The sequence below is a fragment of the Manis pentadactyla genome, chromosome 3 (genome assembly GCF_030020395.1).
Source record: "Manis pentadactyla isolate mManPen7 chromosome 3, mManPen7.hap1, whole genome shotgun sequence".
In the NCBI taxonomy this organism is placed as follows: Eukaryota; Metazoa; Chordata; class Mammalia; order Pholidota; family Manidae; genus Manis; species Manis pentadactyla.
Window position 1 is genome coordinate 29,021,404 of NC_080021.1, and position 27,473 is coordinate 29,048,876.

At 34.8% G+C, this 27,473-nt stretch overlaps 1 protein-coding gene across 5 annotated transcripts in view; it reads left to right on the forward strand.

The window, feature by feature from the left end:
- CSMD3 (CUB and Sushi multiple domains 3) overlaps positions 1 to 27,473 on the forward strand; it is a 1,218,504-nt gene that overhangs the window by 765,413 nt on the left and 425,618 nt on the right. For all 5 annotated transcript variants that reach the window (XM_057497816.1, XM_036876426.2, XM_057497817.1 and 2 more), the window contains 3 exons: positions 18,038 to 18,220; positions 23,916 to 24,242; positions 27,100 to 27,294. In XM_057497816.1, coding sequence (XP_057353799.1) covers positions 18,038 to 18,220; positions 23,916 to 24,242; positions 27,100 to 27,294 — 705 coding nt within the window. The remainder of the gene's footprint in view (positions 1 to 18,037; positions 18,221 to 23,915; positions 24,243 to 27,099; positions 27,295 to 27,473) is intronic.

The window sequence follows — 27,473 nt, forward strand, 5'->3', positions numbered from 1 at the left end:
TGAAAGCAAAAGAAAGCTCTCTAGCCATTTAAGCAGAAAGGGATTTACTATGATAATTTGTTTTTTAATGAAATTGTTGGAGTGGCCAAAGAGCAGGTCCTAGACTGAGTGGACAAGAGAGCCTGCAAGAACAAGAAGCGAACAGCCCAGTGGGGGCCCCCCTGCCACGGTCAGGAGGGCAGGAGGTCAGGACGTTGGTGTTGGCTCCACAAGGCTTCCTTTTAAGAAAGCCTTTGAACTGCTCTCTGAAAATGGACTTGGACTTATTTCAGAGAAACGCAGTGGCCATGCCTGCCTTCACAAAGAGAAGCACAGAGAAAATGAGGAAAATGGTTTCTGTGTCTCTCCCACTTCTCAAATTTCACCTGAGTGCACCTAACTGACTACATCAAATCCACATTTAGAATGTTAATCACAAACCGTTTTAGATAAAGTAACTATCTTTGTTCATTTGTTCTTTTAACTCCCTAGTTCTGGAAGGTATATCCTGTGAAGTTTGGAACTGTCAGGACTAATCCCCATCCCTACTTCACCTCCTTAGTTAAAACAGGCTGTTGTTTAATAGCTTTCTTTGTTTTTTTAATTCCTTTCACACTTCTACTCTTTTTACCTACTCTCATTTCTTTCTTTGCATTCTCTGAGGCCTTGTTATATTACTGACATTTCTATGTTAAATTGTAATCTCTTTCTAGAAAATATATATATTTATATATTTATATACAACTTTTACATATATATAACTTTTACCTGGTCTTCTAATCATATTTCCAACTCCCTTCCTCATGGTGTATTATGCACATGCATATTATTCTATAAAATGCATAATTTACATATTGTTAGGTCACCCTTTGTTTATATTGTACCTAATGGACTTATTTTCCTTCACATGAAATTTGAGGTAATTACTATGGTTAAAATTTGATAGCTGATTGGTTCAGTTTGATATATGAATAATGTCTTCATCAAATTTAGAGCAAACTTAGAAATATTTTCTGCTCCATTGAGAGGTATCCAGTTGTAAATCTTTTCTAAACAGAAAACAACTAATGCTAACTTTATAAACAGATTTATATTTACCTTTAAGAATTTCCTAAAAATTGTCTATTGTGTCCCATGTACTGTGTTAGGTGATAGGCCTGTAAAGATGAAATACACAAGCTTCACTGATGTACATACTTTCAGAAAAGTGGGGACAGGTACTTATAAATAGGTCATTTCAATTTGTGCTATTAGCATTTAGAGCAAACAGTAATGATTTGCTAAAAATGGGGTACATCAAAGGGTGCCTCAGGAAATGACACATTAGATAAGTCTTGAAAGATGATAGGAATTTTCAAGGTGAAGTAGTAAAAAGTCTGAATTTAAAATATGTAAAATGAACTTTTGTTGTGCAGTACTTTTCTCTTGCATTACTATATATATGACTGTCACCCTAGGTCACAAACCCATAGCCTCAAGGGTACTGGAACAAAAATTGTTAAGGTAGCAATGCAAAGAGAAGGAAATAGTTCAGCTGTTTGACTAACCAAGTGTGCTTTTGAGTTGAATTGAGAAGACAGTCTTGAAAGCCAGGCTTTGTCAAAAAGAAAAATGAATTTTCTCAGTTCTTTACTTCTTATGAAGCCTATCACTATAGAATTTCCTCCATAAATGTATAGAGGAGACATCCTTTCTACATGTGCAAATTAGGCCTCCAGGCTCACTACAATAAAGGAGGAGAAGAATTTGAAAAAGATAATAAAAAGCCTATAGCTAACAGCCTGAGGAATTATGGAAAGAAGTAAGACTGTAGAGGTTATTGCCCAAGAACAGGCTAAGGACAGCTTCCCTAGTGTTGAGTTGGGTGAGGAAGTCTGCAAGCCATAAATGGATCCAGCTTTCTATTGACTATGGCGTGGGAGAAACTTCAGGCCCTATTTTTAATTCCATACAGTCTGGACATGTATGGGAATACAGTAACTCCTACCTTTCCCAGTGAATATATGCATAATTCCTTATAAGACTGATGGACAGCAGAGGTCCAAAATTAAAAAGCTGCAAAGCATAAATACCTTAACAGAAAATGACCAGATCCCTTGGATGCCGGAATTACTCTGGAAGTCCAGAATGGAATAATTTTACCTGAAGATTTCATCAGTCTGGGATAATATTTTAATCCAGCTACTACTCTAAATCAGCTATAACAGAAAAATCCAAGGACATCAGATCCAGGGCTTGCTGCCCTGTCAGTCTCCCTGTTGTAACACAAGGTCACCCCATTTTATAACCATTTTGAAGAGCAGGAGAATGTTAAAGAATGTTAAATATTTACATGAACCAACCACTTAAACTGTAAAGAAATTTGTTTAATAAAAAGTAACTGAGTTACCTAAAGAGATCACTTAAATTTTGGGATTGAACTATAATTGGTTTTCCCCCACTAACTTGACAAGCATTTTTATTGCCATTTGTTTTTCATCAAAATAATGTTTCACTGAGAATCCTGCTCTTCCAGACAAAACTACCTTTTAGCTCACCTCGAGCTCAGTTTAAACCCTGAGAGCGTCTGTGGTGGGAGAGGTGAGTGGCACAGGCTCTGCCTCAAATTTTCTCTCTATTTTTCATCTGAAGCCTATAGCATCACTGACTTTTACCGAGTCACAAATTTTACCTTCTAACCATAACTTCATTCTCTATCTGAGCTCAAAATCTCTTCTGTAGGCCAGCAAAGGTTCAAGGACCAAAGTTTCTCAATAATTGTTGTTTCTCCTATCTCTCTCCTCAGACCTCTGCACACAGCATTTCTCTCCTGCATCCCTGTCCCCTTGAATTTCAAATCCACAGTTCAGATCTCCTTGGGTCTCTCATCCTTGGAGCAACAGATGGCAGAATAGAAAGCAGAAACATGCAATGCCTCTTGCAAAGCAAAAAGCTTTTTTCAAAAACTCTAAGCAAATATCTTATTGTAGGTCTTGCCCTGTGTTGCCTTAGGCCTTGCCAATCCTAAAACAAATATTGTCAATGGGATGGGAACTATGATTAATTAGACTAATTAAAACCCACTTATGGTGCCAGGTGGATGTGAGATGATGGAGGATCAAATACCATGTCCAAATTACAAGAGAGCTTTGGATAATTTACATTTGTCCTGAGGAAGAATGAATTACATGTGCACATTTGAGGTTCTCTTTTTATAAATTGTGAATCCTCCATGTTCAACCTATTAACAACATTCTTTCCTATACCTGCAGTTCTCAAAGTTTACCCCAGGACCATCTGCATCAGCATCTTTTCTGAACTTTATCAGAGAGGCACATTCTCATACTCCACTCTAAGCAGACTGAATCAGAGACTCTGGGTGGGGCCCACCAGTAGGAGTTTTAATAAGTCCTCATAGTGATTCTCCTACAATTTGAGAACTATTACCCTAGGCTATTTTTTTTGTTTGTTTGTTTTTGTTTTTTTTTGCCTGGGCCAGCCTAATAAAATTAAGCCCTAGGGAGCTGTGAGTAGATTTCTGCAATATCACACTCAGGAGCAAGCATTGGTTCTGCTACTGAGAAAAAGTATATGAATATGTGCCAGTATACTCCCCACCACCCATACGGTTTCAAAGCTGTAACCCTGAAGCTCTGTTGAGCCACTCAGCTGTGATCTCTGGGCCCTCTTCTCCCCAACAGAAACAAGCAAGAGAAGCTCAGATTTTAGGGCTGAGTAAACAGATGAAGTTTTCCACTTGAAAGTAATGCCAATGATATTTAAGTACAGGTTGGGCATGCATTTAATAGGGAGTGAAAATTTATATAAAAACTTTCCATCCTCTCAGTATCGAAAATTTATATAAAAACTTTCCATCCTCTCAGTATCTTGAAATTTCCATTTCATTATGATTAAAATAAAAAGGGTGCATCTCCCTCAGAGAAGAGAATCTGAAAATCTGAAGAACCTCCTAAAATGGTTCCCCCAAAAGATTAAATTAACTTCTCTGTTTGGAGTAGAATTAGGTATGTTCTGTTCTAACTGATGTTTGAAATGAAGTTATAGACTTCCTATAATTTATAATGTTCTTTTTTAGATTAAATCCAGAAATGATCTTGCAGCTCCACATACAATTTTGCACTCTGTTGCATTGGTAACCCTCATGACTTCTTAAGCTTTTATAAGCATTTACCCTTATTAACCTCAAACCTCTAATTCCACTGGACTATAAATACTGATGCTCATGAGAAAATAAATTCAACTGAATATATTTTAAAGATCTTATTGGCTTTATTAAAAAATTCATGAATCTGACAACATCCAATCTAACAGACAGAAAGAATCACCGAGGAGCATCACAGAATGAAAGTCTCTTCTAGGCAGAAGGGAGTAGGGACAAGGAAGTTTTACTGGGCAACAAAGCAGATTGGTTATACAAGTTTACTTTCTTTAGGGGATGGCTGTGATTTATCAGGCAGATTACCTAACTAATTCTGGTCAGGTGATTTCTGAATGACTGGTTTCAGATTTCATTTCTGGGAGAGCCAAAACTGTAATTAAGTCTCAGTGTGATGATACAGAGTTTGGCATAAGTGACTCCATTTTGGGCCCGTTGTGTTGTTTTTTTAACATACTCCTATAAAATAAGGATGAAACATCTGTTATTGAAAACATGGGCAGTGTGGGTATCTATATGCATCTTAGTGTTGATGTATGACTTTAAATTTCCATATGCACATGAGTGTTCATAAAGCCAATAATAGCTATAGAGTATGCATTGATTTACACATAAAATTTATTCCTGAGGTATATATAAATCATGTAGATTTTTAAATATCTTTTACTGTGTCTAATTTATAAATTAAATTTTAACATATGTAGGTATAAGGGAACAATGATATACATGGTTCAATAATATCTGTGGTTTCAGTCATCCCCTAGGGATCTTGGGATGTATTCCCTGTAATAAGGGCAGACTTCTGGATATCCCAAATACACCTTGATATTCTTTTAAAATTACATAGTCATTCATCTTACTAGTTGAGAAGAGTTAAAATGCAGATAACTTACAAGAAGTTACATAATGACTCAAATTTAAATTAAGATATACACAATTCACATATGGTCCTCTCCTGAAATTACTGAGATAAAAGCTCCCAGAGCCTGAAAGAAAGATAAAAACAATTAATCATATGAAGAAAACAGCTCTGAGGACCTAGTATTTTAGTTATTTTTTGTTTTCAAAACTATCTCCAATGCTCCAAAATGCCTGATTAAATGTTATGTTTAACAAACACCTATTCCAATCCATCTAGGACATCCCTTCCCCCCAACCACCAAATGACTAGCTCAGCACATATGGGAGCTCAATACCTGTTTCTTCGATTGAAAGAGGTTGTGTGGATAGTCCCAGGACTAAACTCATAAAGGGCCAGTATTGTATCAACATTGTTATTTTTAAAACCAAAGTCATATTCTGCTCATTTGTTGCACTCTGGATTTTCTCAGTGTAGTCTTTTTTCCAATAATAAGAGCAGTTGGTTTTTCTTACTTGCTTTATAGATATACCTATACACAATTATAAGTTCTTTCACCATCTGTTAGATACAGTAAGAGCAAAAATGTTTAGAAGTTTTTGATGGTTGCTATTAGGCTGAAAGCAGTTATGGTTCTTTTGAAAGAAAAATACATTTACTTTGATTGCTATTATAGTTCAAAAAATATTGATCTATCCTTGCTTGCAAACCCTTTTAAACAGGTAGTTACCAAGATTTAGACAAAAATCTATATCTCACTTTGTTCTTTCATTCAAGGTACTTCAAAGGAAAATATTTAAAGTGTAGACAGGTTAAGTGAGGTTGAAGTAAACAATGCTATGTTGAGTCTTCTTATAAAAAGGAATGCTTCCTGATACTTTCATTTTACTGCTGCATTATTAGACTATAAGTTCCTAAGGAAATAAGGTCATATCTCTTTAATTGACTCTATATCATGTTGAGTTCATTTCACATGAGGTTAGTATGTTTGCTCTGTGTGGAGTATTTATTGGGTGTGCATAATCAGAATGCTTTATCCATGGTTTACGTCAGATTAGAATAAAGTCAAAGATCCTTCACATTGCTCATAGAATATCCATATCATCTCACTCATCTCTTACTTCCCACTCCTTACACCCTAACTACAGCTATATACTAAAATTTCCCCAAATACTGTTTTGAACTATTATCCCTTGGTCAAACTGTTCTCTACCTGAAATGTCACAAACTTCCACTTATCCCAAACCCACCCACCCTGCGAACCACATATATGTCTGCATATCTGCCCAATTTTAGTCTGTGTTTCATGTTTCAGAATCTTTTTGGCCTTTGTACTCCCCAGGGGAATTGTTCATTTTCTTCTGATGTTTCCCATATATCTTATTCTAAAGCTACATTATTTATCATACTTTTATGTATCTGTATAACTGTCTTTCCTAGGAGGCAGTAATGGATTAACTCTTACCTTTACTCACAACATTAAGGATAAAGTATAATTTCAAATCACTTTTTTCTTGAATGACCATCCTAATAGAATATTGAACGAAGACAACAATGAATGAATGTAGAAATAAGTAAGATCACTGTACCTGAAAAAAAGATTGATAATGATGCTCTCTGTAGTTAGCTGTTTTCTCAGTTCATGACATCAACTGATTTGAGATTTTACAAAGACAATGCCCTTGAATTTATCCCTGGATTCCCTAATCTCAATCAGTATGCCACATTATCCTTTCTTCACAGATGCTGTACCTAGTCCCAAAACTAAAGGAAAATGTTAAGGAAGTCCTTCAAAGAAATTTATGAACATAAACAATGGATCGGGTTTTAAGAATACTACTGGAGGGCAGGTTGGAAGAGGAGTCACTTGTCACTTTGCATTTCATCTTTAAGATACCCCTTAAGTCAGAATACATAGGAAATGTATTTGTCTTCTCAAATCATCTTGGAGTTTTAAAATATATATATATTGTGGCATAGGTGTCTACCACAGCATAGTCCGTTCTGTTCTCTTAAAAATGTGGCTAAGGAGTTAAAAAATAGATCCTGAATACACCTACTTGGCTGCTCTTATAGACTGCTTTTTAAGAGTCAGGGTTATGACGTACACCATTTTGTGGCTATAGTTCCTAGTGTAGTTCTTGGTACACAGTAGATGTTTAGCAAATATTGAACTGAAATGAATTGATTATACTTTTCAGTTTATAAGAGTAGCCTTTAGATATACTGAACTAAGATACTTTATTATTATCACAAAGTATTTTTTAATTGATTCTCACCTGCCCCATTAAAATGTGTTGGACAATAAGATAAATGTATATGCTAGGAAACTATTCTCATTAGTTCTCAATTTTGGATTTTTACATTGTGGTATAGCTTCAATAAATATATTATTCATAATACTTGAAGTACCTACTTTTGTACATTATTCATTTTTTATTAAATTAGAGGATACTTAGTCTTTTCCTAGAAATAGCCTTAGTCTCATTCTTTTGTATTCCAACATGATCTCTTGTTAAGAGAGAGAAAGCAGGTAGAGTTATAATTATTGAGAAGGTTCTTGCATAAAACCCCATAAAACCCATGGGCAGAAGAAAGCCTAATAAGCACTGGTTTGGAGGAAAATGCTACATAATCCAACTTCATAGGTCCCATATCTATCTTAGTCCAGTCAGGCTGTGATAGTAAAATACCACAAATGGGTAGTTTATAAACAACAGAAATTTATCCCTCATAGTTCTTGAGACTGGAAATCCAGAAGCAAGGTGCCAGCATGGTAAGCTTTTGGTGAGCTTTTGGTGAGCCTGCTCCTCCAGGTTCATAGTTGGCACCTTCTCTTTATGTCCTCACTTGGTAGGGCAAAGGATCTCTCTAGAGCTTCTTTCATAAGAGCACTAATCCCATTTGTGAAGACTCTGCCCTCATGACCCACTTGCATCCTAAAGCGCCCCCAATACCATCATCTTTGCAATCTGAGGGGACACATGCAGACCACAGCACCTATGAAGGCTGGCACACTCCTTTCTTATGTACATAGACACTAACTCTAGTAGCCTCAGCTAGCCTCTGCATTTGAGACCTGGGCACTGAGATAACAGAAAAAAAAATGGTTTTGTCATAAATAAACTAGTACAACCATAAAACAGCACCACAGTAATGGCATATCAAATAATATCATATTTAGACCCAAAGAAAAGCACCTTGTTTTTATCATAAAGAGTTCCTAATTCTATTAAGCATATTAAGGTGTTCAATAATTTTTTATGATGAAACATGAATGAAGGCTTTTTTTTTTTTTTTTAATCTTAAAGGAATGTGTGATTTAACTACTGGCTGCAGATATACCTCTACACCAGCTCTGTGGGAAATGGTGAACTTAGGGACTCTTGTCTCGGTATATTTACCGGCATTCTGAGTTTTGAATATTTTTTATTAAATGGTGTACCTAAACTGAAGCTTTATAAATGTCAGTGTTTTCATCTTGATTGTAAAATACTTTACACATTTATTATTGGAAATCTGTCCTTCATTACTTTGTCTAGGAAGTTACAGATTTCCTTCTTCAAATGTCTTTAAATGTTGACCATAGTTTCATTTGTCTGAGGTGCTTGAAGGTGAGACCAAGTTTAACTCACAAGGTCTTTTCTAGCTGCATGATTCTGTATTTCACAACCTTTGTAAATCCCCTTGCTAAGGTAATGAGATTCCCAGGAGACTTCTTAACATTAAGAATCAGCAAAACTGCAACTTTTACAGATCACTTTCTTTTAACCTACACAGTGTCTCTGTGAGGTATTTGAATTACAGTGTCAACTGTTGTCAAGTTAGAGATTGATCAATGAGGATTTCTGTGTCACTTTAAGGGCAGATGTTAGTCTTTGGCTAGAAATCTGATTACATTTAAAATTAGAATTTATTACTTCAGACATCGAGGATCAGAGTTACTTGGTCACCTCCAAAAAAACAGATGCTGAAAGAGTAAGAGTCCTGGTCTACAAATTTCAGCCACTGCCGTTTAAACCTCTATTTCCAATTTTGTTCTTAACTCACTGCAGGAGAGCCTTCCTTACTGTTCTGCTTATATTTCTTCGGACCTTCCATCCTCATTTATTCAAGCACCTCTTCTCCAACTTCTGATTTCTTTGCTTTCACAGCAGGGCAGAAAAAGAGCAGAACCAGGTGCTGCTTCCATGGGCGCCAACCTCTGACTCTGGGATGGATTCTCACTCTATTTTTTCCAAATTTAGTTGAAAGATGCACAGTATTTAGCTGACTCCCAGTGGAGGCAACATTAGTTAAAGAGATCCTAACTCCATTTTAAATTCTAAGAGACAAAAATCAAAAATATAAGATAATATAATCAAGTGTCAGTGGGATGCCAACTAAATTCTTTTTGCTGTGTGAGATTTCAAAAGTATGTTACATTGTATCATTCAAGGACACTGCAGGAAACAAATAGCACCTTCACCCTAAGTGTGTGCAGGGAAACAGAGCTTAAGGAAACTAACAAGAAGTTGTATGGTATCCTTGCCAGTAACAGCAGGGAGCCATTATCACCTTCAGGAATCATCACCACGCTCTCCGAGGACAGCTGTATGGAGAGGGCAGCCTGACATAAGCTGGGCTTTCAGTAAAGGGGCACGACAATCCCATGGTGATCAGTCAGAAGAGTTAGGAGAAAAATACCCTGCTGCACTCTCTTACCAACCTCCTCACCCTGTCTCCTGCCAGTGCCACCTCTTTCTGACTCCATGGTGCACGCAGTGAATGTTGGGTAGCACAGGATCCTGGGTACCATGGGTCCACGTGGGTCAGCCTTTACTCCCAACTCAAGGGTAAAAAGAAGGGCGGAATGATTCCAGAGGGGTAATGATCCAGCACTCACATCCTACAATTGCATGGCAGCTATAAAATTTAAATTATTCAAGACATAACTGGAATGTGTCATTCTGTGATTTTCTATGTATATGTAGTTCTCTGTAACTACAAGAATATGTGATTACTTAATATTGCTTACCAACAGAACCACCTACTTTTTGTGCTCTTCCTGCCTTCCTTCCTTCTTTATTTATTCCATAACTATTTATTGACTATTGCCAGGCTGAGTAGGTGTGTAGTGTTTAAGGACTCATATTTTGGAACCACAAACCCTGTTCGAATTCCAGCTCTGCCCCTTAGAATTTGTATGATTTTAGGAAATTTACTTACCTCTTTGGGTCCTGATAAGGCTGTGTCAGGATTAAGTTTAACAGATGCTTAGAACTTTGCCTGACACGTGTGTGTGTCTATGATAATTTATATTATTAAATATATTAATATTAAATATGTAAATGTTTGTAGTTATAATGTATATAGGTACTTGCATTGCAAAGGTAATTTAAAGCCCATGGGAAGAGACAGATGAGTAAATAAATAATTATAGTAAAATATATGAGACAATATAAGAGTGTCCTATGGCTCAAAGCTGACTTTCCAAAGAAGCCCAAAGAAAGAAGCAATTAACTGCTTCAAACTCAGGGCAGTCTTCAGGTAAAGAGGCATGATTTGACCTTGAGAAGTGCACAGGAATTTCCCCAGATTTTACATACCAGAAGGATGTCTTCTTTCCAGGCAGAGAAGATGGCACACCAAAGGGCATGTAGGTATGAAAGAGAACAGCGAGTGTCAACATTCCTGACCCTTTGGTGTCTTATAGGAAAATGGTGGGAAACAGGACTTTAGAGGCAGGAAAGGTTTAGATCATGAAGGCCTTCCATGGCAAGGAATTTGACAGAGATCTGAACAGTTTTAAAATTGCCCTGGTACCATACAGTGGTGGGATTAGTGTTCTACTGAAGCATTCAAGACAAAAACCTCTCTTAAAATTAATGTTGCTATCTTTTCTTTTTCAATACTAGAATCAAGTTCATCTGTCTTTTTTTAAATTATTACAGTTCCTGGCTCTCAATATTCTCTATATCCTTTCTCTTAAGCAGCATGGAACAGTAGAAAATAGTATGGTCATTGGAGACACTTGGATGCCGTGTAGAATCTAATTTGAGTATTTCTACACATATGAGTTTGGCCCAGCTCTCAGAACCAAATTTTTTCATCTCTTAAGCTGGAATAATAGTGCCTTGCTCTTACTGATGCAGTAAGAAATATATGTTTAAAGCAGTTATAGTATTTAGAAAATTTCTTGTCATAAAATAGTCACTCACTTGTGGCAGGCAATATTTTTATATTTCTGAAAGTCACATCTATGTTTACTACCCTTAGATAGCCCAGTCCCTTACCTTGTCTGCTAATCGTTTGCCAGTGATAAGCCACTTGTCTCAGCTTTGATTGCCTTGAAAACAGAGGCTGGGGCAAAGCATATGGACCAACACATTACAGGGCAGGGCGGGAGTACAATTCTAAGACAGGAAAAATGAGGAAAAAAGAGATATAACAGGGAAACAGGGGACTCAAATATAAGGTGGTATGTTATTGAGTGTTGCTGAGCTGAGCACAGCCTCACAAGAAACACAGCTGCATTTTTGGTCATATGGGCCAAGTAGACCAGTTGTGCTATGGAACCATCTGTTTTGGTGGGGGAGGCATGAACAATTCATCTGCTGGTCTCTTTCCCATCTCCTGCCTCTTGCTGGTTGTCCTGCAGGTATTAAGTCCATTCTGGTTCATCCCTCAGGCATTAGGTTCTCTACAATTCCAGGTAGTATTGAAGCTCTTTAGGGAAGCAGTTGGGGAGGATCAAATTTCTGGCAACAGTGGAGTCATATCTGGGTTCTGGAGCTGCTATAGATTTTGCTGCAATGGACAAGGTAAAGTGGGCTGTGTCGTGGTTGCTCCATGCTGCAAACCGGCAGGGGCCTCAGACAGCTGGTAATATTAGGAGTGGAGCCAAAAGAAGTGGTCATGTCACTTTTCCACATTCCGTTCACTCAAGCTAATCATTCGTGCTGACCAAAAAAAAAATCAAAGAGAGTAGAATTTGACTCCATCTTTGGACAGGAGGAACATTAAAAAGTTTTTAGACATGATTTAAAACCACCGCAGAACCATTTGAAAGCAAGATGCAAACATAATGCCTCATCACTCCCAGATACTCAATTAGAATTTCACCAAAACAGACTCTCTTACCTAACCACAAAATAACCATCCAAGTTAAAAAATCAGCATTGATACAGCACTACCAAATAATCCACAGACCCCAATCAAATTTCATTAACTATCCAAAATTGTCTCTTTTTCCTTCTTTATCCAGGATTCAACTCATGAAACTTTTGCACTTAAGTGTCATATTTCTTTCATTTCCTTCAATCTGGATGAGTTCCTCAGGTTTTCCCTGTCACGACCTTTATGGTTTTAAAGAGAACAGGTCTTCTGCAATATGTCCTTCAATTTGGATCCACCTGATCTTCCCTCATATCCAGACTTAGACTATACATTCTTGACAGGGGTACCACAGAAGTGATGCTCATTGTGTCAGTGCACCACATCAGGAGGCCAACAATACCAGTATATCCCACACTGGTTAGGGGATCCTTGATCACCTCATAAAATTAGTGTGTCTTCTGGATTTCTCCATGGTAACATCACCATTTCACCTTTGTGGTTGATAGGTATTTCTCAGAGAGATAGTCCAAGACTATTGTCATTATCTTGTTTTTGATCATTCATCCAGAATCCAAAATCACTGTGATGGCTACCAAATGCTGACTTTCTATTTTCATTAGTTCTTTCTTTTTTTAAACTGTCATTCTACAGGAGACAGAATTTTCTTTTCTCTCCCATTTACTTATATCAGTGTGTATTTATGCATTTAAGTTTTTTCAATCAGTTGTAACCTGTCATTGTCATCAATGTTTTGATTAACAGAACATTCTGCCCCAGAATGGCTAGTGGAGCCCCTTCAGGCTGGTCTCTATGTCTCTATGTCCTTTTGATATGTCCCCAACATTCTTTTCTTTCCTTTTTTTTGAACACAACAGAGTGTCCCAGACTCGTATTGTTCTTTGTCCAACCTTGAAAGCAGCTTTTCTGGTATCTGTTGGTGAAGAAAGGTGTTTAGAAGCCAAACTCTCTGTATTCAGTGTGCTTGTTGTTACAGGGATTTATTACTTTAGGACTCTTGGTAGATAGAACTAGAAAATATGTCTTCATACAGATACGTACATATGCATGTATATTTGACATGGTACATTCATCTCTATCTATATCTATATTTTAAACATGACTGCACCCCAGTTCCTCCAATTTTAGTTCAGTTACTCGGGTCTTTTATAGCCTTCTCTTTTTTCACATACATTTTTGGTAATGAGAAGTCTAGCTGCCCTTATCCTCAAAATACTTATGATTTTCACAATCTTATCATATATACTTAATCTCCTAACATTACTGGTGGTCTGCTTGGCCTCCAAACATACCGTCACCCACCTGACCTCACTACCTTCTCAACTCTTAGTGCCACCATTACTGTGACAGCTATAGGCTAAATATTTGTGTTCCCCTGAAATTCGTATATTGAAACCTAATGCCCAATGTGATGGATTTGGATGTGAGGCCTTTGGGAGGTGATGGGGTCATGATAGTACAGCTCTGTGAATGGGACCAGTACCCCAGAGAGCTCCCTTACCTCTTCCACTATGTGAGCACACAGCTGTAGGGAAGGAAAACTTCCCTTCTTCCCTTCTAGGTTCTTTGGCTGGTCTAATAATTAAATTGACATAAGACAGATTAGAGGAGAAAACCAAATTTTAATTTAATCTTTATGGAAACCTCAAAGATATAAGGCTCTCCAACAGTCAGGCAATTAAAGTTTATATTCCACCCTTTCCCAGGATAAATTTATAAAGGTCTCAGACTTCAAAAGGCACAAAGAAAATTTAAGGGAAGATGGAAAGAGCAAATGTTTGGTAATTAAATGTTGGCCATGCCTGCAGAGACAATGAACACACAGAGCTTGAAAGCTCATACTTTTTCTAGTTATTTCTGGTGATAGCTTTCTTCCTAGACCAGGCCCTCTATCTAAATGTTTTTAGGCAGTTAAAGGGGAGCCAAAAGCTCCTCCGAGTCTCCTGGGTCCTGATTGTCTTCAGCTCAAAACAATCCATACATCAAAGTGGCATACTCTGGGGTGGCCTGCCTGAAACCCATCACAGTGAAAAGGCAGCTATCTATGAACTAGAAAATGGGCCCTTTCCAGACAACAGGTCTGCTGGCATCTTGATCTTGGACTTTCCAGCCTCCAGAACTGTGAGAAACAGATTGTCTATTGTGTGTAAACTACCTAGTCTATGGCCTTCTATTATAGGAGCCCAAATGGAATCAGCCTCCTAATCCCAAAGAAGCCACCACCTATGGAAGGAATGGGAAGCAAGAAAAGTATGTCTTTTTGATACTGCTCTTCTCCTCCCACCTGGTAAACCTTTCCTTCCTTACTCTTACCTGTTCCACTCAATAAGAGAACCCCAAGAGAGCTCAAGGGGCAGCTCTTCTGTGATGCCTTTAACTGTTTGCCAATCTACATCTCCAAAGGGACTTAGCTAAACCTTTGTGCTTTTATTGACAGGCAAGGCCACATCTTACTTTTCTTGTCCTTAGTGCCTAGTATTATTTTGATCCATATTAGAAACTGGCTACACATTCATAAAATGAGTAATTAAAAAAGGAAAATTCTTCCACAATAGCTTGGTAATTAACATTTCAAATTCAGACAGACCTAGCTTTACTATTCACAGGTTATGTGAAATTGGGAAGGTTTGTATCTCAGTTTGTTTGGGCTACTATAACAAAAACACCGTAGACTAGGTGGCTTAAAAACAACAAACATGATGACCTGCAGAGTAGGAAGGCCAAGATGCAGGCACCAGCAGAGTCAGGCCTGGTGAGAGCCTGTTTCCTAGTTCAGAGGTCTCTTTCCCCTCTGTCCTCACATGGCAAATGCATCGGGGGAGCTTTTAAAGGTCTCCTTTATAAGAGCTTCACCTTTTGTGACCTAATCACCTCCCAAAGACTCCACCTCCAAATATCAGCACATTGGGGATTAGGTTTCAGCATATGCATGTTGGGGAGATACAAATATTCCATCTATATCATTATTTAACTTCTTTGACCTTCAGTTTTCTCATCCATAAATGGAGATGACAAAAGTTCCCTCATAGGATTATTATATATTAATTACATAAAGTTGTAATTAGTATTAGTTACTAATTAATGTTTTCAAAAATGTTTTTACAGTGCCAGTACTGTTTTAATGCTGAAAAAATGATAGCTGCTATTACTAATAATTGTTCTTTGTGTGTAATCTCTACTATGGCACTCATCTGTTGCATATTAATTATTTGTTCAGGTATCAGTTTTGTTTCCTGGGTAGAAAAGTTTTTCAAAGGCAATGGTATATAATAGGTATACATTTATTTTACTTACTGCATATTGCTTTTCAGTCTCAGAAACTATTGCTTCAAAATTATACCCTTATTTGAAAATATATCCTTGATTTTAAAGAATGTAGTATTGAAGGAGCAAAGAAAAAGTATGGTTTCAAAATAGTAGAGTAAGCATTTAGTCTCAATCATAACCCAAAGATGATAGAAAACGTATTAAAAAATACTCTGATGCTTCAGAAGAGAAAGGAAAATATATCACTTGTTATGAGACTGTAAGGGATCCCTAAGATGAATAAATATAAATAAGCATATAAAGGTATATGTGAAATATAGAGGTGAGATTTTCATGAACCAGTGCCACCCTGGAGGCTGTTGCTGCAGTTTCTGCACAGGAATCCGTTGTGCTTTGGGCAGAAGCCTCCAGGGAGGAGGTCACGGGCAGTCCTGAGAAACTGCAGAGAAAGCCACAGAGGGAAATATTTCAGCTGCAGAGCCAAATGCCCAGAAAAGAAATGTGAGTCCAAGGTAGTTATCAAGAGGAAGGTCTCCCAACTCAGAATGCAGACCACACAAGGGGACTGTGTCACAGATCAGTAAAGGGAAGAGGTTATACCCAGAAGTACAAAGTGATTTTGATGTTAGAAAAAATAAGGCTGAAGGTGATGATGGGGATTACAGGACCTGCACAGTTACAGAGTAGCAAGCAAACAGGAACATGTCTCCGAAAGCTTGTTCCAACCACAAGTTTTGTTCTCTGCCAAAGCACTTCCTCCTGCACCTCTCATCATAGGTTTAACAACCATTATGACTTACCACATATATTTTCAAATATTCTGCCTTGGAAACAAATGTAACAGTATTCTCTAAGTACACTTCTGCTTATACTCATGGAAACAGAATTAAAAGAACAATTAGAAAATAATTTTAGATAATTATGCTAGATATACTTACAAAATAAAGGTGAAAACTGTATCCATGAAAAAATAATAGGAGGTTATGAAGCAATAAAACATAATAATCATTAAATATTAGGAAATGACAACATAATTTTTCAGTGTATAGGCTGAATTGGGATCAGATTAAAGTGCACAGTAAGTAAATTTCAATTTATAATACATATATATACATATGTATTTACATATATATAATTCTTCTAGAATGCATAATACAGAATTTTAAAACCGAAAATTTATAAGACTGAGCAACATGAAGGCTAATTCCCAAAGTCCCAGCATTCAATGTAAAGGAATTCCAGAGATGACAGCATGTGAGAAACAATAGTTTAAAAGAAATACTCTTACCAATTTCCTAGAATTGAAAAGAAAAGAAAAATGAAAAATGTTGCAAGTTACTTGACAGAAGGAATCTATCAAGCACCAAGTTAAAAAAAAAATATTTAAATAACCATACCTAGGTAGATGATAGTGACATTTAAAAGCAGCAAGTCTAGAAAGGGACCCAACATTTATGGCAGTGAAGTAGAGGAAGCAGGGTATGGGTAAATTATAAGAAAGTTAAGATTTAAATTTGGTATCATATTTCTTATCAGGAATACTGGGTGGATGAAAAAACAGGGAGAAACGTCTTTAAAATCCTGAGGGAAAATAATTTTGAATTAAAATTCTAAGCCTTGCCAACTACCATTCTATAGTGAGGACAAAATTAAGTAATTTTCAGATGAAGAACTTATGCTTTCAGTAACAGAAACTATCTCAATAAGTATAAGAGTAATGTAATTTTTTGAGTCTAACAACACTGTCATCCCACCATCACCTAGCACTTAAGGCCCATTACTTCCAACTCAACGTTTTCTCCTCATAGCATGTATCATCTTCTAAAATAAGATGTTATTAACTTATTGTATTTTATTTGTGAGTTCCCTATAGAATATACTCTACCAGAGTGCAGGAATCATTATCTACTTATTGCCTGATCTTGTACCACGTATCTAAACAGAATCTGCTACATCATAGGTGCTCAAATAAATATTTGCTGAATAAATTGAATGACTGAATGGTGGTTTAAAATACATGAAATGAACTTGATTCAACTATAAGTAAATGTGGTGAAATCCACACTCTGTCTGAAACTTTAACATACAGTTCTTTTAGAAACTGTCGGAGAGGGTAGACAAAAAATAATTAAAGGCATAAAGAATTTCAATTTGACAACTATAACAAAGTGAATTGAATGTTTTACTGATTTATCCACTGTGGGACCTTCTATTAAATACTAAAGCAATAACATTAGAAATCAACAGTAGAATGATGACACCCACTCATAAATTTAAAAACCCTTTGAAAAGTAAGAAATGTCTTCAGACGCTGCAGAAAATACATGTTTGTATATGAGTGTGTATGTATTTACGTATTTAGTACTGACAGGAAATCTAAATCTTGTCATAATTGTTCTATTAAGCACAACTTCATTAGCCCAAAGGACCTCAATTTCCCCATCTACAAAATGAGAGAAGTACACTAATTGTTCTATAAAGATCATTTCATCAAATCATATTCATAAGAGTGGCAAAAGAAAAATTAAGATTGGAGAACATGTTCACTTTTTTACACTGAAATATCTCAGCTATAGACAGTATATGCCTACTAAACCACTTGTATGAATATCATATACCTGAAACCCTCGGAAGGTGACTTTTGTCTTCTGTTTTTGCAGAAATTGAAAAAGAAAGTTGTGGCGATCCTGGTACACCCTTATATGGAATTAGAGAAGGCGATGGATTTTCTAATCGTGATGTTTTAAGGTTTGAATGCCAGTTTGGATTTGAATTAATTGGAGAGAAATCCATTGTTTGTCAAGAGAATAACCAATGGTCTGCAAACATACCCATCTGTATCTGTGAGTACCAAATGCTTTGCTTCCAGATAGCATATGTTACCCTGTCCTTACATATAATTGCTTTTGTAATTAATTGCAAAGAGCTGGAACCATGTAATTATTTTTGCATGAACAGCACCTTGTGATACTATCTTTAACAAGTGTGCTTATGCCAAATTATAAATTTCATTATAGATTTAAATAAAGTTAACAGTTCACTTGGTAATTGCAAAGTATATGTTACATGTGTTCTCATAACACTTTATGGGTGGCATTTTATACTTTATAGATAGCACACTTCTTGGGAATTACACATCTTAGCTAATTCTAACAGCCTCATTTATTTTAGCAATATATAGTATATGCTTATCTGCAATCAAAAGCACTTAAAATCTTTAAAGTTTATAGTCTATGTTTAATGCATTAACTTATTTTTGCTTGTAGGTGCTCATACTAATCCATACTCATGTGACATTTATTTGTATTACACAGAATAAAATTAATTAATGTTTATGATATACAGTATGGATTAAAAGAATGCATCTCTCCAAATATATTAAAACATTTTAATTCAACTACAACAAAAATATAATTTGTATTATCTGTTATTGTACTTTTGATTCAATTAAATCCTATCTTTATTACTGACAAATACAACTTACTAGGTGTGAGCTCAATACTGGAAATTTTGCATTTCATTTTTTAATAGTCACAATTGACAACATATAAGCCAATAATCAAAAAAGTAAAAATACTTTTCTGGTTTTCAAATATTCATCAGTATCCAACTTACAATGATTGTGTTCTCATTTGTGAAATCCTTTATTCCATACAAACGCATTAGTACAAATTTTACTTTAAAATTTAACTGGTTTAGAAAAGAATAAATCACATTTTCCAAGATCTACATTTTATCTGAATCATATGCTGCAAAATAGATATTTTTCTTTATTGAAAATGTTGATTATTTAACATTCTTAAGGAAATAACTGAGAACTTTTAAAGTGACTGCAGGCCAAATATTTTCTAATATATGTATTGCTTAGATTTAAAAAAAAGGACAGAGAATAGCAAGTAAGCATTATTGTTTCACATTCAGTATTCTAGATTCATATTGCCATGATAATTAATCTTACATTGCAGCAAAGTGGGTATTTTTAGAATGTAATTTCTCCAGTTCAAATATATTTTGCCTGCTCTTTAGGAATTCTAGAAGAGGAAGAATGCACAGACCCCCTTAACAGAACTCTTTCCAGTTTAGGACCAGTGCTCATCCCTAACCCAGATCACTTTGTGAAGTTCCTATTGTGAAAGAAGAAAATACATTAGGAGAGTCAGCTTTGATTCCATTAGTGTTATCTAAAGCTTAGCAATACTTCAGAAGAGGTTAATCAAAGATCTTTACTTTTAGGTGTTCTTCCAAGGAGACAGTGTTGGTGAATTATTGGAGAATCTCTTAATATCACATTAAAAATGAAAATGTTATTAATGCATCTTAATATATACTAAAATGTATTTAATAAGATATTTAAAATATTGCTTATATGCATGAATTTAAAAACTCTTGAAAAACCTAGAGAATATTTTTAACTATTCTAAAAAGAATTAATACCTACAACTTGATATATGATAAAGATGTAGTAATAGTTTCCTTATATACCAATAATAGATAATTTGAAGATATAATTGAAAGAAAGTATATTCAGAAAAAAGTAAAATTACCATTTAAAATACCTGAAAATAATCTTTACACAAATCCAAATAACTCATAAGAAATTTATAAACTTTCTGAGAAAAGGAAATTTATGAAAAAGGAAAATATAAATGTTATGTTCCTGAATGAGAAGACATCATATTAAATATGAGAATTATGTAGAAAATTCTTTGAAATTTCAATAAAAGTCCTAAGATACTTTCTTTGGGTACTTCACCTAATGTAATAACACACAGAAGGAAAAAAATAAGCAATAAAAGAGATGTGAGAATTTTTTAAAGCAAAGTGCTTATGTGGATACTAAAGCATAATATTAGGTTATCACCATAAAATTAGCATGTACTTATGGAAATATAATATTGAGCCAATATAATTATATATTATATATATGTCCTCTAATATAATAAAGGGTTTAGAGTATTATATAGCTACCTACCTATCTATCTGATAAAGGAGATTAGCACAGATTTTGGTCAGGTTTTAGGCCACATGGAGGATCATTTAAATCCGAGATTAGCAAAATAAGGCATATGTGCCAAAGCTAGCCTGAAGGGTAGTTCTGTAAATAAAGTTTTGTTGGAACATAACCATGTACTTTCATTCCCCTATTGTCATAGCTGCTTTCCTGCTTCAGGGGCAAAGTTAAGTAGTTGCTAAAGAGTCCACTTAACATACCTTTATAAGCATTTACCGTCAGTCTCTTCACAGAAGTTTTTTGATCTTTGATTTAGAACAAAATTTATAGAATCATAATTCCAGGATGCAAACAGTAAAAATGTGAAGAGGAAACAGGAAAGGCTAAATGTGTGTGCACTAGTTATGGAAGCTGATAGGGAACTGGAGTCAGTAACTTTTCAGGAGACCTAGAACTCCAGTTTTTTTCCCCTAAAATGTGAAATATGATAATTTCAATATTTTGTCAGAATATAAGAAAAAAATCAAACCAAACACATTTGCAGTCTGGATTTAGTCTAGTGTCTATCAGTTTCCAAGCCATGGTTTTAACTCATAACATCATTCCATGCAGAAAAAGCTAATTCAAGTTGGAAATATAAAAAAAGAATGAGGAAACTATATATACATGCACACACATACATATAAGATCATATGTAATTTATTACATATAATTGATTCTATATAATTAATGTATAGAATTATTATAATTATTTTATACTACATATATATGTAGACATAGCTAACTGTATTTTGTAGATAAGAGAGGTAGATATTGGTTTATTATCTGAATGTTAATAAAAGATCTAAACATAAAACAAAGTAAAAAATGCAAAGGATTATTTTTAATATCCAAATTAAAACATTATGAACAAAAAACAAAATTATGAATGTCATATGAATTGTAATGTTATATGAATATTGTAATCCAAGATTATAATATTAAATGAACAGAGTTAATGAGCAAATAATTCCAAAAACAAAATATAAATGTCTAATAAACATATGAGAAATCTTCAACTTTACTAGTAGGCAAAGAAGAGCAAATTGATACAAGGAGATTTCATTTTTCTTATCAAATGAGAAAGGTAAAATAATCCCAATATTTTATGCTGGCAGGGATATTGTATGCTCTATTATTAATTTATGATATATGCCAATATAAGCTAATACAACTACTGTAGGCAGAAATTTAGCAAAATATTTTGAGGCTTAAAGTTCCTAACCTTTGTAAATAAAATTTGGGGCAAAATTATATGAATTCAGTTTTCTTAAAATTATGTAATAAAAACCATTAGAAAAAATACATCATTATTTTAACTATGATTTCCTCTATGTGATAGATCATTTAGTTTTCTGTTTCTTTATCTTCTGTTTTTTAATGTTCTATGTGAACCTTTAAATCACATGTTTTTAAAAGTTAAATAAAAGCTGTAGGGAATCATAGTATGGTGTGGGAGTTTAGTTGTCTTTCCAGGTCAGTCACTAATGGTGGCTATTATAACAGTTAATGCATCTCCTAATCTGTGTTGTAAACTATCAGAGCCTCCTGTGGCCGTGGTAGGAGTGAACCTTCATCACCACCCTCACTCCAAGTTTTCTCTGGGCTACATCATTCCATTCTGTTAATATCCTCATAATATTTTTTCCTTTTATCATTTAATGAGCATTACTGCTTTCTATGGCAATTTCTAAATAATTCTCCAGTATTTTTGTATTAAGGTATCATTGATATACAATCATATGAGGGTTTCACATGAGCAACATTGTGGTTACTCCATTCATCCATATTATCAAGTCCCCACACACACCCCATTGCAGTCACTGTCCATCAGCATAGTAAGATGCTATAGTCACTGCTTGTCTTCTCTGTGCTATACTGCCTTCCTGTGACCCCCCTGTACATTATGTGTGCAAATCATAATATCCCTTCATCCCCTTCTCCCTCACTCCCCACCACCATCCCCATCCTCTTTCCTTTTGATAACTGCTAGACCCTTCTTGAAATCTGTGAGTATGCTGCTGTTTTGTTCCTTCAGTTTTGCTTTGTTGTTATACTCCACAAATGAGTGAAGCCATTTGGTACTTGTCTTTCTCCACCTGGCTTATTTCACTGGACATAATACCCTCTAGCTTCATCCATGTTGTTGAAAATTGTAGGATTTGTTTTCTTATGGCTGAATAATATTCCATTGGGTATATGTACCACCTCTTCTTTATCCATTCATCTTTTGATGGACACTTATATTGCTTCCATGTTTTGGCTATTGTAAATAATGCTGAGATAAACAAAGGGATGGACATGTCTTTTTGAATCTGGGATCTTGTTTTCTTTGGGTAAATTCCTAGGAGTGGAATTCCTGGGTCAAATGGTATTCCCTATTGCTTTCCACAATGGTTGACCTGGTTGACATTCCTACCAACAGTGTAGAAGGGTTCCCCTTTCTCTGCATCCTCTGCAGCATTTGCTGTTCTTAGTCTTTTGGATGTTGGCCATCCTAACTGGTGTGAGATGATATCTCATTGTGGTTTTTATTTGCATTTCCCTGATAATTAGAGATGTGGAGCATCTTTTCATGTGCCTGTTGGCCATCTGAATTTCTTCTTTGGAGAATTGTCTGTTCATATCTTCCACCCATTTTTTAATTGGGTTATTTGCTTTTTGGTTGTTGAGGCATGTGAGTTATTTATATATTTTGGATGTTAGCCCCTTGTCAGATATGTCATTTACAAATACATTCTCCCATACTGTAGGATGCCTTTTTGTTCTACTGATGGTGTCCTTTGCTGTACAGAAGCTTTTTAGCTTGATGTAGTCCCATTTGTTCATTTTTGCTTTTGTTTCCCTTTCCAGAGGAGATATGTTCAGGATAAAGTTGCTCATGTTTATATTCAAGAGATTTTTGGCTATGTTTTCTTCTAAGAGTTTTATGGTTTCATGACTTACATTCAGGTTTTTTATCCATTTTGAGTTTACTTTTGTGTATGGAGTTAGACAGTAATACAGTTTCATTCTCTTACATGTAGCTGTCCAGTTTTGCTAACACCAGTTGTTGAAGAGGAGGTCATTTCCCCATTGTTTATCTATGGCTCCTTTATCATATATTAATTGGCCATATATGTGTGGGTTTATATCTGGGCTCTATTCTATTCCATTGATCTATGGATCTGTTCTTGTGTCAGTACCAAATTTTCTTGATTACTGTGGCTTAGTAGTAGAGCTTGAAGTTGGGGAGTATAACCCCCATTTCTCCCGTATTTTTGAAGCACAGAAGATAAACTTTACTCTAACACTCTAACACAAACACGATCAATGTCAAAATGAATTGTTATTACTCCAGTTATATCTTTATGCAGATTTAAGCATAGTCATACAAAGTACTAGGTGTCCTTTGTAATATGTGAAAATAACACTTTTTCTGTCTTGTACAATAATTAACATTAATATAGTTTTCAAATTGCTAACTGTCATAATTGTAGGATATGGAAAAATGAGATAAAATATTACTTTTGAGCATTTACTATACTATAATTTTCCTATTTTAACAGTTCCTTGCCTCTCTAACTTTACTGCACCAATGGGAACAGTCCTTTCTCCTGATTACCCAGAAGGGTATGGAAATAATTTAAACTGCATCTGGACAATAATCTCCGATCCAGGGAGTCGGATACACCTTTCTTTTAATGACTTTGATCTGGAATCCCAGTTTGACTTCCTTGCTGTTAAAGATGGCGACTCTCCAGACTCCCCAGTTCTTGGAACCTTTACTGGGGCTGAGGTGCCTTCACATCTTACTAGTAATAGTCACATACTGCGATTGGAATTTCAAGCTGACCACTCAATGTCAGGACGTGGTTTTAACATCACTTACAACAGTAAGTTTGTTTTTTCCATGTAACATATTTCTATAAAGTAGAGCAAGAAAAGAATCCTGCAAACTGGCTTTTTTGTTCCATAGATAAGGAAACTTGAACAAGGCATGTACATAATTGTGCCAGGGACCACCATTTAATCCTTGATTACAACCATATTTTTCTCCCTATTGTGTCATTTTTCATTGATGTGTGTGGCCTAATATTAAAGAAATATGTTTCAAATACCATTATTTTATTAACCAATATATTAGCTTATTCCTTTATGTCTTATAAGAAGAAGCTCAAACCTGTCATACATTGCTTGCTATGTACCATTATTGGTATTGAAGCATGAAAGGAGATAGATCTTCTCTTCAAGATATTCATAAACCAATAGGGGACTTTAAACAACTAATCACAACACAGAGTTGTACTTCCAAGATACAATTAATAAGGCTACAGAAGCATCATAGAGAAGGAAATCATTTAACTTACGGGCAGTAGACCACTGTGCTAACTTAGCAACATCTCATAGGGGGGAAAATAGTGATTAAGAGTACCAGTTCTAAAGTAAAACTATATAACTTCAAATTTTGGCTTTGCTACATTTTTAGGTTTGAAAACTGATCCTTAGTGTCCTCATCAGTAAATAGTTCCTGAAAGGAGCAAATTAGGTGATGCCCATATCTAGCATAGAGTTTATGATACCTAGTAATTATTCAATAAACATTAGCTATCATTTAGTTAGCTTTTGAGCTATTACTTTTACATCTTATTTGTGTTTATTTTATTGCTCTAGATTTGAGATTTCTTTGAGGTTACCCAGGTATTGTCTATCACTCATATTCTGTGTATTTCAAGAGGATGAATATTATTTTTCTGAAAAAAGTGGTGTAAATATAGCAAAATGATGAGTCACATAAAGGAGAAAATATCTTAGTATGTACGTTAATATACTTAACATACCAATGCTTCTGTTTACAAATGTTTTACCTGAAGTGATAGAAACTAGTGACTTTTATGTTATTCCTTGAAGCTACCACACTCTCAGCTATTGACCAACTTGATGAATTAATATTTAAGTGTCATATAACAATAAGATTCTTTAGAAAAAGAATTGCATAACGTACCTCCAATCTACCCATTCAATGGTGAGCTTTGGCAATTAGTAACAAAAAGCAGTTATTGTCTTTTCAAAGTGTCACTAGTGGTGAATAATGTCACTAATAAGCTGTCAACATGTAATTGCACATCATTAAAGTTAAATTAGCTGTGACATGTGTCATAGAGACATGCTGTATAAAATGGTTGCTTTATCTGAATGTTCTTATAGAAAATATTTCACATATATATATAAATAGATACAAATGTGCCTTTATCTATTTATAATTTTAATTTTATCTTAAATTAATGATGTTTTTAACTTTAATGTTTATGACACCTTCAGGGTGTTACGCAAATATACCTCCATATTTCTTGTTCTGTTTCACCAGTAAATAATTTAATTATTTAATTAAATTTTAATATTTAATGCTTACTACTGAAATTATTTCTTCTCTGAAAAAAAATAGCTAGCAGGCATTATAAAAGGAACAACTTGGCTTAATCAAATCTAAGTTTTTTAAAAACACAACACTAAACAATGATTAGAAATACATATATCACCAAAATGCATTTTTATATATATTACATTTACTTTAATATTGTTTTTTACTGTTTAACTTAAAAATGAGAATGGGTACTAAAAATTATGTAATTTATGAAAAATATCAAAGTGATTATAGTGAGAAAATTTAAATAACTGCAAATACTTATCCAGTATGAATGTAATAATATTAAATTATAAATACTTCATAAATATGTTTTATGCATTTAGACTTTTCTGCTTAAGTACTCTTCCATTTATGATGCTACTTTAAACACTTACCATGCATAGTTGGTCATCCAGATGAATAAAGAAAAATATTTGAAGGGCTCATGTAATATATAATCTGGAGAGATTCAAATGAGCACATTGTCACTACACCTCCTCTTCTTGCTGGGACTGGGTTTATATACACCATAGGAGACACAAGGTTAAATAAGATAATAGCCCTGAACTCATGAACTCACGTTCTCTTGAGAAACATGAAGCAATAACCCAAGATACAATAGGTTGAGAAAAAAATTAAAAGCCAGATCACAGGATACATTTTAATCCTATCTCTGTGACCTGAAGCAAGCTAATCAACTTTTTTCTGAATCTCACATTACTCTTTAGAATAAATGGCAATACTTTGTTCATCTGTCTGTTCTAAATGTTAAATGAGAAAATAACATTTGTAAAGCTCTTATTACCAGTGCCTAGAACCTGGTAATTGCAAAAGAACTCTCTTCCCTTTTCCTAGATGGCAGAAAGTAGAGGATATATGGAAAATTATAAAGAAATTTTGAGACTTTCATACTAAATTGAAATATTCACTGTAATTCTTACAAGGTGACTATCTCTCCATTCCAAACAGTGTATCACAAGAAAAGTTTAAAATAGGGTATAGTCAGTGTGTTCTGTATTCATATTAATTGGAAATCTCAGTAGCCTATACTAGCATTTTTGTACAGAGTAAGCCTAATGATCTCCAGAAATAAGTAAAAGTAACTCAATTTTGAAGTGTTGTAATCTTGGAGGGTAACTCATATTTTTAAAAAGATCACACCTATTACACATCACAGGCGAACAGGTATGTTCGGAGGGGAGCTTCCAAATTTTTTTTTTAATAAATAAAGGTTTTTCCAGAAAAAAACATAATCTTCTTAAAAATCAAATTTTTATTATCTCAGTACAGAAAGTTCTCTCTCATACTGCCTGTTTGTGTGTTTTTGTTTGTTTGTTGTTCTGAAGCATTTGGGCATAATGAGTGTCCTGATCCTGGAATACCAATCAATGCACGACGCTTTGGGGACAACTTTCAATTAGGAAGTTCAATTTCAGTTATTTGTGAAGAAGGATTTATTAAAACTCAGGGAACAGAAACAATTACATGTATTCTTATGGATGGAAAAGTAATGTGGAGTGGACCAATTCCAAAATGTGGAGGTAAGTGCAATGGTCAGTGAAATAAATATGTAATCCTGTGGTCATTATGCACTAGAAACCAAAACAGGAAATTCATTGTTCTACCAGGACTGTAGTAATCTTAAAATATATTTTATAGATACCATCTTAAATTTAAATTATCTATTATCTAAATTATCTTAAAATACTATTTATATTGT